The following is a 14,610-nucleotide window of genomic DNA, read 5'->3' on the forward strand; positions in this document are numbered from 1 at the left end:
GGAAGGGATGGTCAATAGGAGAGTACTCTTGACTCCTATAACAGCTGCATGCTCAGACATTGAAGAAGGAGGCCACATAAAATATATGGATGTCATTTTTCATCATACAAAAAAAATCAAGTATCAGTCATGGTTTGTGGGAATGGATTTAGACACTAGGAGATGGAATATTATTAAGTTATTATCCTTCCTTTCTCACGTGAGATCAGCAGAGTACCACCCTTTGCTTCCTTTAAAATTGGAAGCTAATACAAGTTTGTTTTAATCTTCTAGAAACAACAATCCAGGATGCTTTAAGGCAGAATAGTTTTTCCTGGTATTACCCCTTTTCTCCCCCTTAAAGACAACAATCACACAAACATTTATTTGTGAAGAAATAAAAGTTGTATTTACTTACATAGCCTAAGTCTTGAAGCAGTTGTTTGCAGTAGCAATTATGAAAGCAGGTTTGTAACTAATACCTAAAGAACAAAATGTAAGTTTAAATGGTGTCTGAGCTACAGAGCTCAAACCTGCATTTATGATCAGTTTGGAAGCACAGTGAAGAAAGGGAGGCTGCCAGGCAGAAAGGAAGTATGTGGTGTTACAGCTTCCTGCCAAGGTAGCAGAGGAATTGATCTCATAGAGTTCTCTCTAGCAAATTCAGAGGAAAGCTCTGTGAGCCTCAGCCCCTTTGTGTGCCTGGCTGGCAAAACATAATTGTTGGTTTGACTGCAAAAATGATCCACACTTCTATAATCTATACCATCTATATAAGTCTTGGCTAACTTGACCTTGCATCAGTGGCCCATATAATGGCTAGAAGGTTCCATGAGCTTCTACAAGTGGTTCTGTGTAACTTGCTATCTATTGAGATTTCAGTAGCATGGTAATAGAGTGATTTAGGCCATGGGTAGGCAAACTAAGGCCCAGGGGCCGGATCTGGCTCAATCGCCTTCTAAATCCGGCCCGTGGACTGTCCGGGAATCAGCAAGTTTTTACATGAGTAGAATGTGTCCTTTTATTTAAAATGCATCTCTGGGTTATATGTGGGGTCTGCCCGGTGTTTTGACATGAGTAGAATGTGTGCTTTTATTTAAAATGCATCTCTGGGTTATTTGTGGATCATAGGAATTTGTTCATTCCCCCCCCTACTCCAAAAAAAATATAGTCCGGCCCTCCACAAGGTTTGAGGGACAGTGGACCAGCCCCTTGCTGAAAAAGATGCTGACCCCTGATTTAGGCAATTGTGATAAGAGAATGCCTGCTCTATGCAGTTTACCTTGCTGACTAATAAAGTAATAGCTTGGATTTAAGACCAATCTCCAATTTATAGGTGCTCTCTGCATTAGAAACTTGCTTCGGGAATTCTTTTGGCATGCATAGACACTGCTTGTTGTATGCAAATCTCATTCCATCTGATGTCATGGTGGGACTTACATTATCAGTGTCCTTTCATGATAGAACTTGCCATCACCAGAGAGACTGTTCCTTTCCCCCACCTCTAAAAGTAACCTGAACACTTGGTTTTCTCCTTAGTATGTATTTTTTTTTCTTCCCTTTCATGCCTTTTTTTAATAAAAAAAAAAAGATTTTTTTTCTATATGTTATTATATATTGTACTATGTAAAAGCAATATTTCGCAGGGAGTGTAATGTGTGCAGAAGTCATAGTATGATCAGATACTATTCAGCATTTTCACAGGTTACCCAGCTGTGTTGTACAGAGTGAAGTAAAGAAAAATACAAGGATTATCTGTTGTCATATTCATAGTAAACCCATTGAAATCAACTGACACAAGTTACTTAAGATAATTGATTTCAGTAGTTCTACTCTTAAGTATGATTAACGTTATATATCACTAGAATTGTAATGAGTAATTTCCAGGGGAATTTATTGCAGTGATTTAAACATGTGGGAGGGGAATTACTGTGGTAGGCCCCACCCTGAAGGTAGGAACAGTGTCTGTCTATATAAAAGTGTATTTTCATGGTTCACACTTCCAGAAACTGATATACACACACAGGTTCTGTTCCAGTTGTGAAGGTACATAAAGAATAGGTAAAGACAGCATGCACAACCCTCATTATCCCCCATACATGTATTCAAAGACTGATTGGAAAGGACTATACTTTTCCTGCTTTTAAGAGTTAGATATTTACAGACTGTACTGTACGATACTTAAATAATGAATTAATGTCAATAATTTCTAGCTTCTAAAATGTGGAAAACGGAAGTGCTTTGACCTATGATTCCCGGCAAAATTTGTACTTGGATTACTCTAGATTGCCAGTGATCAATATCTATAAAACTACATCTGATATTATATTTTTGTGTTATTCTTCCATTGAATAACTAAAAGAGTAAATTGGACATAATTAATTTCTAAGAATCCGCTTCTTGTTTTTCTCTTGAACAAAATATATTTCTAAAGGTGTACAACAGGAGTTGGCAACCTTTCTTCTGTGAAGGGTTGCATTCCCTTGTAGTTGATCTATTGGAGCACATGCTGGCAGTGGGCGGAACCAGAACTGATGATGTATGAAGCAAGAGACAAAAGTGTTGCAGATTAACTAATTCAGAATAAAGACTACCCTACTTTAGTTTTTGCAATGGGTACTTCAGATTAGAATTCCCTATCCTGTGCAGCTCTTTCCAGAAGTAAGCCCTATTGGGATTACATATACAAAGGACTCCCTACACCCCCAAACATGAGACTAATATGTCTGGATAGTGAGTAAAAGTAATTACTTTATTACTATATCATTCTACATACACATACACACACGGCAGATGTCTACCAATTTGTTGTCAGACAGCTGGGAAAAACTTATTTTCCCTAGCCCATACAACCAGGGGGAAAGTTTTTTTTAAAAAACCACACAATCAAACAACCATAACTTTACCTTTTATTGAATAAAATCCTGCCTCTTGCTGTTCTGAAATGACATCAAAAGAGGAATCATAGAACCCAAGGGTCATCTAGTCCAACCCCCTGCAATTCAGCACTCTCAGCTAAAGCATCCATGACAGGTAGCCACCCAACCTCTGCTTTAAAATGTCCAAGGAAGGAGAGTCCACAGCTCTCTGAGGGAGACTGTTCCATTGCCAAACACATCTTACTGTCAGAAAGTTTTTTCTGTATGTTTAGTTGGAATCTCCTTTCTTGTAACTTGAAGCCATTGGTTCAAGACCTGCTTTCCAGAGCTGGAGAAAACAAGCTTGTTGCCTCTTCCATGTGACAGCTTTTGATATATTTGAAGATGGCTATCATATCTCCTCTCAGTCTCCTCTTTATCAGGCTAAAACACCCAGTTCCTGGCTAAACATACCCAGCTCCTTCAACCGCTCCTCATAAGGCTTAGTTTCCAGACTCTTGATCATCTTGGTTGTCCTCCTCAGCACACATTCCAGCTTGTCAACATCCTTCTTAAATTCTGGTGCTCAGAATTGGACACAATATTCCAGGTGTGGTCTGACCAAGGCAGAATAGAGTGGTGCTGTTACTTCCCTTGATCCAGGCATTATACTGTTGTTGATGCAGCCTAGAATAGCATTAGCTTTTTTTTGCTGCTGCATCCCACTGTTGGCTCACCTTAAGCTTGTGGTTCACCAAGACCCCTAGATCCTTTTCACATGTACTGCTGTCAATCCAGGTGTCCCCCATCCTATATTTGTGCATCTGGTTCTTTCTGCCTAAGTGCAGAACCTTACATTTGTCCCTGTTGAAATTCACCTCATTAGCTTGCGCCCAGTTCTCCAATCTGTTAAGGTCATTTTGAATTCTGATTCTGTCTTCTGCAGCATTAGCTACCTCTCCCAGTTTGGTACCATCTGTAAATTTGATGAGCATCCCCTCAGTTGCCTCAAAACAGTATCATGGGGGACTTTGTCAAAGGCCTTACTGAAATCAAGGAACCCTAAGGTATTCAACACATACCAGAACTTCAGGTTTGCACAATTAAAGTGGTTGAAAGGACTCTGGCACCCTAACGCAACACATCCACTTAAAAAAACCAACACCACTGGACTTTTTGGGCTAAGGAAAGTGATGAGGAAATGCATAGAAAAGTGTGGGGTGAATGAACAACTCCGTAAGCAAATCAGGATGAAGGCTGGTCATCATATGACCATCCCACAAGTAAAGAAGCACAAGTTCCCAATGAAGACCAGGTATAAACAAACCTCTGTGTAAGCTTTGTGCAAGCAAAATAGGATGAATGCTCAAGAAATAGGTCTTCTGGAGGAGCTCTGTATACTGCAACTAAGAATGTTCAAGGTTTTCCCATATTGTCCTTTTTTCAAGCCTTTCTGCAACCCTGTAAGGTAGATGATAGTGAGGATCAGCAGCAACATCAGTACCACCATCATATTGCCAATGACAGGTTGACCCTTGCCTAAGCAAGCTCGTGATCTAAATCAGGAACTGCTTGGTGCGTAATGCAACCTGTATGCTACACCTTGATTTGGTATCATAATTGATATTGTACCTTATGGAGAAGCAAAGTGTTAGGCTTCATTTAGTGGGCTTTGTCCATGAATCACCCACTGTTAAAAATCACACCACTGACTTTTCTCAGGGAGGTGGAAACACGTAAGGATATAGAGGCATTCATTCTTTTTCTAGAAAAATAGCACAGCTTGCTGGTGTCTATTTATGGCCCATCAGCTTTGAGTGCTTCAATGTCCCCTATACTGTTATGGACCAAGTATCTTTATTTAGAAGACCTTTACAAATAAGAAAATGGCAATCCTTCTTTCACAACACTGCAAGACATATTGAAAGAGTATTAAAGTGAAATACAGAAAATGTTAAGTGCAAACCCTGCTGAAGTCCGTCTTAAAGCATCACTGAGTTTTCTTTGTACCTCTGACTGGAATTGTAGTTATTGCCAAAGTGGTAGTATTTGCTTTGCTTTGCTTTGCTTTGCTTTGCTTTGCATCCACCTTGCTTGCCATGAAATGGAGACTTTTGCATTTTAGTAGATGCAGTATCACTTTGGAAGTAGTGGTACAAATTGCTAGAATTGGACAATGCTGTTTTGTTTCAAAAAGGCATGTTCTCATTGTATTCACTAAGGGATTACTCATACAGTAAGAAGCACCACACTGGGATTAGTCAGAATGTTACCATTGTGACAAGTTTGTTATGCAGTGCCACTTTGTTGGGGGAGTGATTTGAGAGCTCTTTAAAGTACACATGGAAAGTTAAGACCGACCAAGAGATGGTTGTTGCTATTAAAGCTCCTTTAAAAAAACCTAATTTCTTGAACTGTATGCACCATATAAACATCATTTGAGGGGAGAAAAATCTTGGGCCATCCAATGCATTCCCCAGCTTCCCTTTGTAGCAAGAGCTCCAGGCAATTTGAGTGCAGCTGAGGGCCCCAATTCCCTATTCTCACAGAGCTTTCAGGCTGTTAGACCTGCTTTTCACAGGTACATTATTTAGCACTATGAGAACCAAGAGAATCCTAGTAAGCCAGTCATAAAACCTCTGCGGGGGGGGGAAAGGTGTTATGGTCTCTACTGTCAAGAAACTGTTATAGAAGGAAAGGAAGTATGGGCTGTGTGTTATCTAGGAAACCTATATAATATTGGAGGACTAAAGACATTGTGTGGACACGTCTGAAGGTGTTAACATTTAGTATGTAGTAACTTACTGCTGCTTTTGCCTTTAGGAAATGAAAGAGCTTTGAGGTTCACATGAAACATAAAGGCCACGTTGGATGTTTCCTTGTTCTATAACAAGAAACACATCCTTATATGAACATGACACTCCTGAGTTTCCACTTCAGCTCAAGAGCTAGAAGGCAGCAGATCAAAGGAACCATTTCTCCCAACAGTGTATACTCTCACTTTAAAAGGACAAAGGACCAAACCAAAAGACATATTAGTTCTGAGTTTTCCCCATTCATTTAGACTGGATGGAGCAATATGCACCAAACTAAAAGAATTAAATGGTAGATAAAAATTTGCAGGTATGAAATAACTTTTAAATTTAGTTATTTGAAATTAAGTGTAACCTTTTTAAAGCAATAAAGCACCTACAGGATTTATTCTTTCATACCTGCATGTCCCATTCGGCATTATTTCATCTACTAGCCAGTTCAGGTTCTTTTTACCTGGTATGCAGTACTTCACTGAATTGTTTTGTCAGATGCTGTCAAGCCAACCTACCATTGTTAAAGAAAATCAAACTAAATCGTTTTGGCATAAGCCTTCCAGGAATAAGGCACAGAATATGAAAGGTTTGATGAAATCAAGGATTGGGTTTCAATATTGTAAAAGACTGCCTGTCAAAAATGAAATGCATTATTTCAGAAGTTTTGAATAAATAAATGGTTTTTAAATACTGACTACACTTCATCCAAAGTTTTGAATTACTACTTTTAGACTATCATTGCTTTGACCAAAATATGTGAAATTCAGTTCCTTTTCCCTCATCTGCATATTGATGTGTAGAAACATTAAGAATACAATAGTATATGTGCATTGAATTTGAAAACCATAGTATCATCACATATTGAAATCTACTATACAGACTATCTGTATTTTCTGACTGAAGCTCTTAACTTGAAGAATTCTACCAGGCTTGTTTTTTCAAATCCATGGCATGCAGCTCTACTTTAAGCTAATTTCTTTTATGTTGTTTCTGCTGTGTGTTACTTTCCCCTTGCTTTAATTTGACCTATGCTACACTGCTACTGCTGTTATTGTTTTGGCACAGAAACTGCTTTGGTCACCCTGTATTATGACCTTTGTTGGGAGATACAGGAAAAATGTGTCTTGTTAATTCTCTTCGACCTCTCAGCAGTTTTCAATACTATTGACCATAGTACTGGAGCTGTTTGTCCGAGTTAGGCACTGCGTTGTGGTGGTTCCAGGCCTACTTGGATGGTCACTTCCATAGGGTGCTGCTTGGGGAGAGCTCTTCAGCCCCATGGATCCTTCAAGGTGGGGTTCCTCAGGGTTTAATTTTATCCCCATGCTGTTTAACATCTACATGAAACCACTGAGCAGGGTCATCCAACATTTTGGAGTACCGTATTTTTTGCACCATAACACTCACTTTTTTCCTCCTAAAAAGTAAGGGGAATTGCCTGTGCGTGTTATGGAGGGAATGCCTACGGGTGGCATGCCTACGGATTTTCCTCCTCTAAAAACTACGTGCGTGTTATGGTCGGGTGCGTGTTATAGAGCGAAAAATACGGTACATTGTCAGCAATATGCTGATAACACACAGCTCTACTTCTCCTTTACATCTGCAGGTATGGCGGTGGATGTGCTAGTGGGTTGCCTTGCTTCAGTAATGGACTGGATAAGACCCAACAAATAGAAGTTCAATGCAAATAAGACTGGGGCACTGTTAGTGGGCAATTTCGTAGACTGGGTGGATGGGAGGTTGCCTGCTCTTGATGGGGTTGCACCCCTTCTGAAAGAGTAGGTACGCAACTTGGGGTCACGTCTAAATCAATTGCTGTTGCTTGAGGCTCAGGTGGCCTCAGTGGCATGGAGCATCTTCCATCAGCAATAGCTGGTGACCCAGCTGTGCCCCTGTTTGGACAGAGATATCCTAACTTTGGTCGTCTACACTCTGGTAAGGTTAGATTAAAAGGTAAAGGTACCCCTGCCCGTATGGGCCAGTCTTGACAGACTCTGGGGTTGTGCGCCCATCTCACTCAAGAGGCCGGGGGCCAGCGCTGTCCGGAGCCACTTCCGGGTCACGTGGCCAGCGTGACAAAGCTGCATCTGGCGAGCCAGCACAGCACACGGAACGCCGTTTACCTTCCCGCTGGTAAGCGGTTCCTATTTATCTACTTGCACCCGGGGGTGCTTTCAAACTGCTAGGTTGGCAGGCGCTGGGACCGAGCAGCGGGAGCGCACCCCGCCGTGGGGATTCGAACCGCCGACGTTTCGATCGGCAAGCCCTAGGCGCTGAGGCTTTTACCCACAGCGCCACCCGCGTCCCTAAGGTTAGATTACAGCAATGCAATATACTTGTGGGCTGCCTCTGAATATAGTTCAGAAAGTTCAGCTGGTACACAATTCAGCAGCCAGGTTGCTCACCAGGGCAAGATGATTTGAGCATATAACGCCAATCCTGGCCCAACTACACTAGGTGCCAGTTAGTTTCCAGGCCCAATTCAAAGTGCTGGTTTTGACCTATAAAGCCTTAAATGGCTCAGGACCACAGTACCTCAAGGATCACCTTTCCTCATATGAATCAGTCCAAGCCTTGTGATCATCTTCTGAGGTCCTTCTTTGTGTGCCTCCTCTGCAAGAGTCTGGAGGGTAGCAAGGCCTTTTATGCAGTGGTTCTGTATTAGTGGAGTGGTCTCCCCAGGGAGACTTGCCTGGCTCCCTTGTTACGTATCTTTAGCTTCCAGGAAAAAACATTCCTCATCTCCCAGGCCTCTAATTAAACCATCTATGGCCTTTTAAACTGAGGGGAGTATTGCTTTTGTTTGTTATTGTGGTTGTTGTTGTTTTTTATTTATTATTGTAAACCAACCTGTGATGTTCAGATGAAGCGTGGTATCAAAAATTAAACATAATACAAACAGAAGAAGACACCTTCACCCCGGTATGGCTCCCCTTTATCACACACACAGCCCAACAGGACAATGACAATAATCCACCAACAGCATACAAATCAATATGGCTAACCTGATCCAAAACACCCACCCACCTCACTCACACACGAAAACAAAGATCACCACAGCCAATCACAAGCAAACAATCACACCCTAGGCCAACCCCAACCTCTCTCACCACCAAAGGAACACAAGTGAACAACACAAACAACGCTGACACCGAACTCTACACACATTAAACATAATAGAAACACCGCCACCCCCATCCATCTTCCCTCTCTCCACCCCCCCTTTTCTTCTCTCTTTCTTTTTTCTTCTCCCCCTAATGCCTCAACAAATGAAATGGATTTGTAAAAATGTTACATGGGGAAAAAAAACGAGCCACTACACTTCAGTAAAACAAGAAAATCCTTAATAAAATATTTTTAAAAAATTAAACATAATAATAATAATGATAATAATAATAATAATAATACACACCAATTTTTGTCTTTTCAACTGTCATTATTAAGATGTTCACCCTACTCTATAAAGGTGTTGTCAGTGCAGCTTACAATATAATGTAAAGAAAATAATCATAAACAGCAGCAATATATAAAAAAAACCACACAAATCAAGCAAAATGATATAAGTTTAAAAGCCTGTGAAAATATATTTGCCTAATGCTGAAAAGACATGAGAAATGGGTCCATGCAAGCTTTTCTGGGAAGAACATTTCCAAGTGGAGATCACACTATGGAAAAGCCCTTTCCCTGGTAGCCACTACCACATCACAGGTGATCCCTGGATGCCTTTGACTGAATCAATTAAAAAGCAACAATTTTATTTTCTATGCAGTATTGCCCTGTGGTTGTATGCTAAAAAATAGATGGAGGTGTAGCCAAGAAAGTTGCTCAGCCCCAAGTATGAAGAAATTATTTTCTGAATACCGTACTGCCCTAGGTAGGGAAAACATACTGATGCCATCCCTCCCTTACCCAGTCATCATCCTTGATACTTCATTTCTCATCTTTACAGCATTGCTCTTCAGTTCATTTTGGGATGTATTCTGTATATTATGCTGGTCCGTCAGAATACCTGCCTATCAGAATAGGCTTCCCTTGAGAACATAAGCATTGCCATTCTGCATCAGACAAGTTGTCCATCTAGCTAAGTATTCTCTCCACTGACAAGAAGAAACCTCAGGGAGGTTCATAAGCAAGGTGCTTTGATGAAATTGATTCCATGTTGCTAATTCTCATTTGTCTGGTCAGGATTTTTCAGGGTCTCTGAACCAGCCCTATGTCATTTCAAATTACATATGGAAAACCCTCCACAGTTGGTGCAGCTCTCTGATCTGATCTAGTCTCCTTTCCCTCAAATTATATTGCAAAAAGTAGTGAGAATTTTAAATTGAAGTGCTATTTTTAGCCATCTGTACTATATAACAACTGTACAACAAAAACAAATAATACATTATGTATGTTTTCACACACAAAAAAATATATATTGACAGATGAAGAAGACAGAGAAAGGTGTCGTCAGCCTGTCCAGATCACTCCTTGATTATGCTCAAGAATATTGAACCAGGAAGCAGAATGAAATAGCTTTCTTTGTGTCTTCCTTGTGAGGGATTAATTTAAACATCTTAACAGAGAACACTTTCCCAGTAGGGCAGCTTTTATATCAGTGCCTCACGATTATCATTATCATAGCTGAAAGCTGTAATTGTTGTTGTTGTTTAGTCATTTAGTCGTGTCCGACTCTTCGTGACCCCATGGACCAGAGCACACCAGGCACTCCTGTCTTCCACTGCCTCCCGCAGTTTGGTCAGGCTCATGTTTGTAGCTTCGAGAACACTGTCCAACCATCTCATCCTCTGTAAAGCTGTAGTACAGTATGATTAATCGATACAGTCGTCCTTCCAGTCTTTAGATATATAGACCTTTTACTAAGGATGGAGTTTTAAAGCTGGGGAGTTGCTGTGCTGCCCCTCCTTCCTATGCCACCAAGATGTGGGACCTCACCCTGTCTTGGATAGGGTTGCACATTTTTTGGAGACTTAGATTCACTTTACTTCTGGTTTCAGCCCTGAACATGAATGCCCATATCAACAGAAGTAATCAGGAGTGCTTTTGATACTGCTAAAGCTCATGAGCCAATGATGCTTGTTCTTGGAGATGTCAGCCTGGATAGCTCAGTTGGTTAGAGTGTGGTGCTGGTAACACCAAAGTTGCAGGTTCGATACCTGTATGGGACAGCTGCATATTCTTGCAGGGGGTTGGACTAGATGATCCTCAGAGTCCCTTCCAACTCTGCAATTCTATGATTCTATGTCTGATTTGGCTGTGGCAACACATGCATTAGTTACATCTTGTTTAGACTACCATAACAAACTCATTGTGGGTTTGCCAGATTGCTGTTATATCAGCTTCACTGGCTACCAGACTATTTTCAAGCACAATTCAAAAGTGCTGATTATGACCTAGAAAGTCTTGTGCAACTTGGGACCAAGTTATTTGAAATACTGTATTTTCCCATATAAGCCAGTTTGGATCTCTGGGAAAGGACCTTCTTTCTGTCCCACCAGCATCTGAAGAATGTTTGGTAGGGACTTGAGAGTGGACCTTCTGAATGGGTTCTCTCACGTTCTGTGACTTTCCAAGGAAGTTCTGTATAGCTGCTTCTCTGTTCACCTGTTAACAGCAGGCAAATGATCCAGGGTTGCTTGTTCATGGCTACTATAAAGGTTAAGTTTGTTTAGGTAGTTGTTCATTTGTTTTTTATCCATCTGTACTTTATTGTTGTTAACTGCCTCAATCTTTCTCAACCTATTTTGTGGAAAGGATGGTGAAACATATTTAACAACTAAATAAAATAAAAATTACAGCAATATAAATACAGGAGGAGTCCACATTGTGGCTCTTCACCAGTTTTAACCAGTTTCATTGATTTAATGCTGGCATGGAGAGGAGCCAAAGCATGGTCTGCTCCCATGTGGTGGAGGGCTTCTCGTGTTAATTAAGAAGAACAGGAACAAGCAGCCCTCATCAGGTCCAATACCATTATGATAAACTAAGTAGGAAGTGTAAGGCAGCCAGTGCCATCTCAGTTTCCTTGGGACTTCACCCAGCAGTTCCTTAAGCTTTTTGAAATCCAGCATGCATGTCCAGCTACACTCAGTTTTCCCTTGCATGTTTATAATGAAACCAAAGAGGCCTGATCACTTCCTCCCAAGGTTCCCTATACTTTCACTTCTTCAATCAATTCCTCCCTCTTGGTGAGGACCAGGTCCAAGAGAGATGACCCCTTTGTTGCTTCTTCCGCCTTCTGGGAAATGAAGTGGTCAGTGAGTCAATTGAGGAATTTGTTGGACCTTACAGTCTTGGCAAAGTTTGACTTCCAACACATATTGGGGTAGTTGAAACTTCCCATGAGTACTATACCTCTCCTTTTTGAATGTTTGGTAATCTGCGGTACGGAGGCATCATTCAAGTTATCAGTTTGGCTTTCAGGTCCATAGCAGACACCTACAGTAAGGTCACTGTTGTTTTCCTCTCCTACAATTTTTACCCATATACTTTCAACCTGCCTCCCATGCTCAGATAAGCAGTTTTCACTCATGCAAAGCTCCAGGTACACATATTCCATATTAGAGTATTTCCCCTCTGTGTTAATAGTTTCATTAGATGAACAGTTACAGGTAGGTAGCTGTGTTGGTCTGCCATAGTCGAAACAAAAAAAAAAAAAAATCCTTCCAGTAGCACCTTAGAGACCAAAAATTAGATGAACAGTTGAAGTTGGTTTTCATGTGTTCCATTACCTATCCAATAGTCTGTCCTAAGAACGTTGTTAATTCTTAGTAACAAGCATCCCCCACTTACGTGCGATCGACTCATGCATGACTGCGTATACATGCAGTGCCAGTAAATAAATAAATAAATAAAACACTGTAGCTTCAAAAGGCTGAATGGCATGTAGCTTAGTTCTTCATGAGCACAGCAATGCCATGGCCATGGGCTGTTTCTGCTTGGGTCTGCATCATCAGAACTAAAGATAACATTCCCATAGTTTTATTTGCAGAGTTATTATAGCTGCTTCTTTAATTCTCTCTAAAAATGAATGGAGTGTGAGGCAGCATAAATATTAAATGTGGGCAGGTATTGCAATAAATAACTACCAGGAGCTTCCCTGTGTGATATAAGACAAGTCTGTGCTTAAATATCTTAGAGTGCAATCCTGTACACATCTACTCAGAAGTAAGCCCCAGTGTTGGAGCTTATTCCCAGTTAAGTGTGTATAGGACAGAAGCCTAAAAATAGCTTTAGTCCATGTAAATTTTATTTTATACATCTGAGTATAACTCCTCCCACAGCACACTTCACTGACTTTTGATACAGATGGATGCCAACAACATTTTAAAAATTCCTTACAGTAGCACCTTAAAGACCAACTAAGTTAGTTCTTGGTATGAGCTTTCGTGTGCATGCACACTTCTTCAGATACACAGAAGGAATTTTTTTTGTTTTGACTATGGCAGACCAACACGGCTACCCATCTGCAACAACATTTTAGTCACTTTTTCCTTGTAACTTTTTGTTTTATTATGCACATTGAGGCATTAATGCTTAATGATGTGTAAAAAATAATAATATCCAAACTATTTTCAGAATGTTGCAGAATAATAACTGGATTTTTCCAGGGCTGGACAGTATGAGGCCCAAAGGATGATGCATCTTACTGGCTTTTGTCACTCTTCAAAAGGGTATTTATATATGGTTAGGGATGAACATTTGGATATGGACTGGAATACACATCCAATTGAAAGCGACACATGGTGGATAAACCTCATCCATGCTTGGATGCACATCCAATTTACTGCCTTAGTTCCTGATCCAGTAAGCAATACCTGTGTGGAAACCTGCTTACACGTGGGTCACATATCTTGCCTGACATTGCTTTTTCTTCCCTTTAAGAGTAAGCATTCCAGCTGGCTAAAAGTAGATTGAACTGGCAGTTCTCTTATCAGAACCTACTTAATATGTAATTTGATGTAGCATGTCCATGGCATTCATAGCAATGGTTTTCCTGCTTCCTTTATTTTTGAATCAAATATAAACTACAGCTGAATTTGGATCTGACACATATCTTCTGTATGAATGGCTCAGGTTTCCTTTTACTGGGCTTCTGTGAGATGCTTTGCATCACGTCTGAAGTCATTCTGCATTTACTAGACCAAAAAGTAAAAATAAGCACAAGCCTATTAATATTATGAAGATTAAAAACTCCAGAGATCTGCACGAGGGATATATATATGCTGCCATGCAGTTTACAGAGGCCCTGTGCCAGTGGGTCAATGCATATGGTTATTTGTTAATTAGCATATTTCTGGATACAAGTCTCCCCGCCTCCGGCATACCCTTCTAACTAGAGGTCTTATCTTATGGATGTCTATGAAATGATTTGACATATTTTCAAAGATCCAGTTCTTTATTTTTCCTACATATGAGACTAGTTCCAGAGAGCAGCACTGAATTCAGAAAATTCAGTTGTGCACAATTAAGCTGCCAGGTTTCTCTCTGGGGTAAGATGGTTTGAGCATATTACACTGATCCTAGCCGAACTGCATTAGCTGCCAATGAGTTTTGGAGCCCAATTCAAAGTGCTGGTTTTGACCCATAAAGCCTTAAATGGCTCAGGACAGCAATACCTCAAGGACTGTCTCCCATATGAACTGACCTGGACCCTGTGATTATCATCTCATCATCGGAGGCCTTTCTTCATGTGCCTCCTCTGCAAGAGGTCTGGAAGATGGCAACACAAGAACAGGCCTTGTATGCAATGGCTTCCCGTTTGTAAAATGCTCTCTGCAGGAAGGCTCGCCTGGCACCTTCATTATACAGTGGTACCTCGGGTTACAGATGCTTCAGGTTACAGACGCTTCAGGTTACAGAGTCCGCTAACCCAGAAATAGTATCTCGGGTTAAGAACTTTGCTTCAGGATGAGAACAGAAATCGAGCGGCAGCAGCGGGAGGCCCCATTAGCTCAGGTTAA

At 40.8% G+C, this 14,610-nt stretch overlaps 1 protein-coding gene across 2 annotated transcripts in view; it reads left to right on the forward strand.

Annotated features, from left to right (window-relative positions):
- The window catches only part of ELP4 (elongator acetyltransferase complex subunit 4), a 147,349-nt gene that overhangs the window by 76,633 nt on the left and 56,106 nt on the right, over positions 1 to 14,610 (forward strand). Inside the window, exon 10 of one of the 2 annotated variants that reach the window (XM_028729672.2) lies at positions 5,661 to 6,338. The exons of the other annotated variant lie outside the window; for it this stretch is intronic. Coding sequence (XP_028585505.2) covers positions 5,661 to 5,678 — 18 coding nt within the window. The 3' untranslated portion in view covers positions 5,679 to 6,338. Of the gene's footprint in view, positions 1 to 5,660; positions 6,339 to 14,610 lie in introns of those variants that run through there. 2 annotated transcript variants of the gene reach the window in all.

The sequence above is a fragment of the Podarcis muralis genome, chromosome 1 (genome assembly GCF_964188315.1).
Source record: "Podarcis muralis chromosome 1, rPodMur119.hap1.1, whole genome shotgun sequence".
NCBI lineage: Eukaryota > Metazoa > Chordata > Lepidosauria > Squamata > Lacertidae > Podarcis > Podarcis muralis.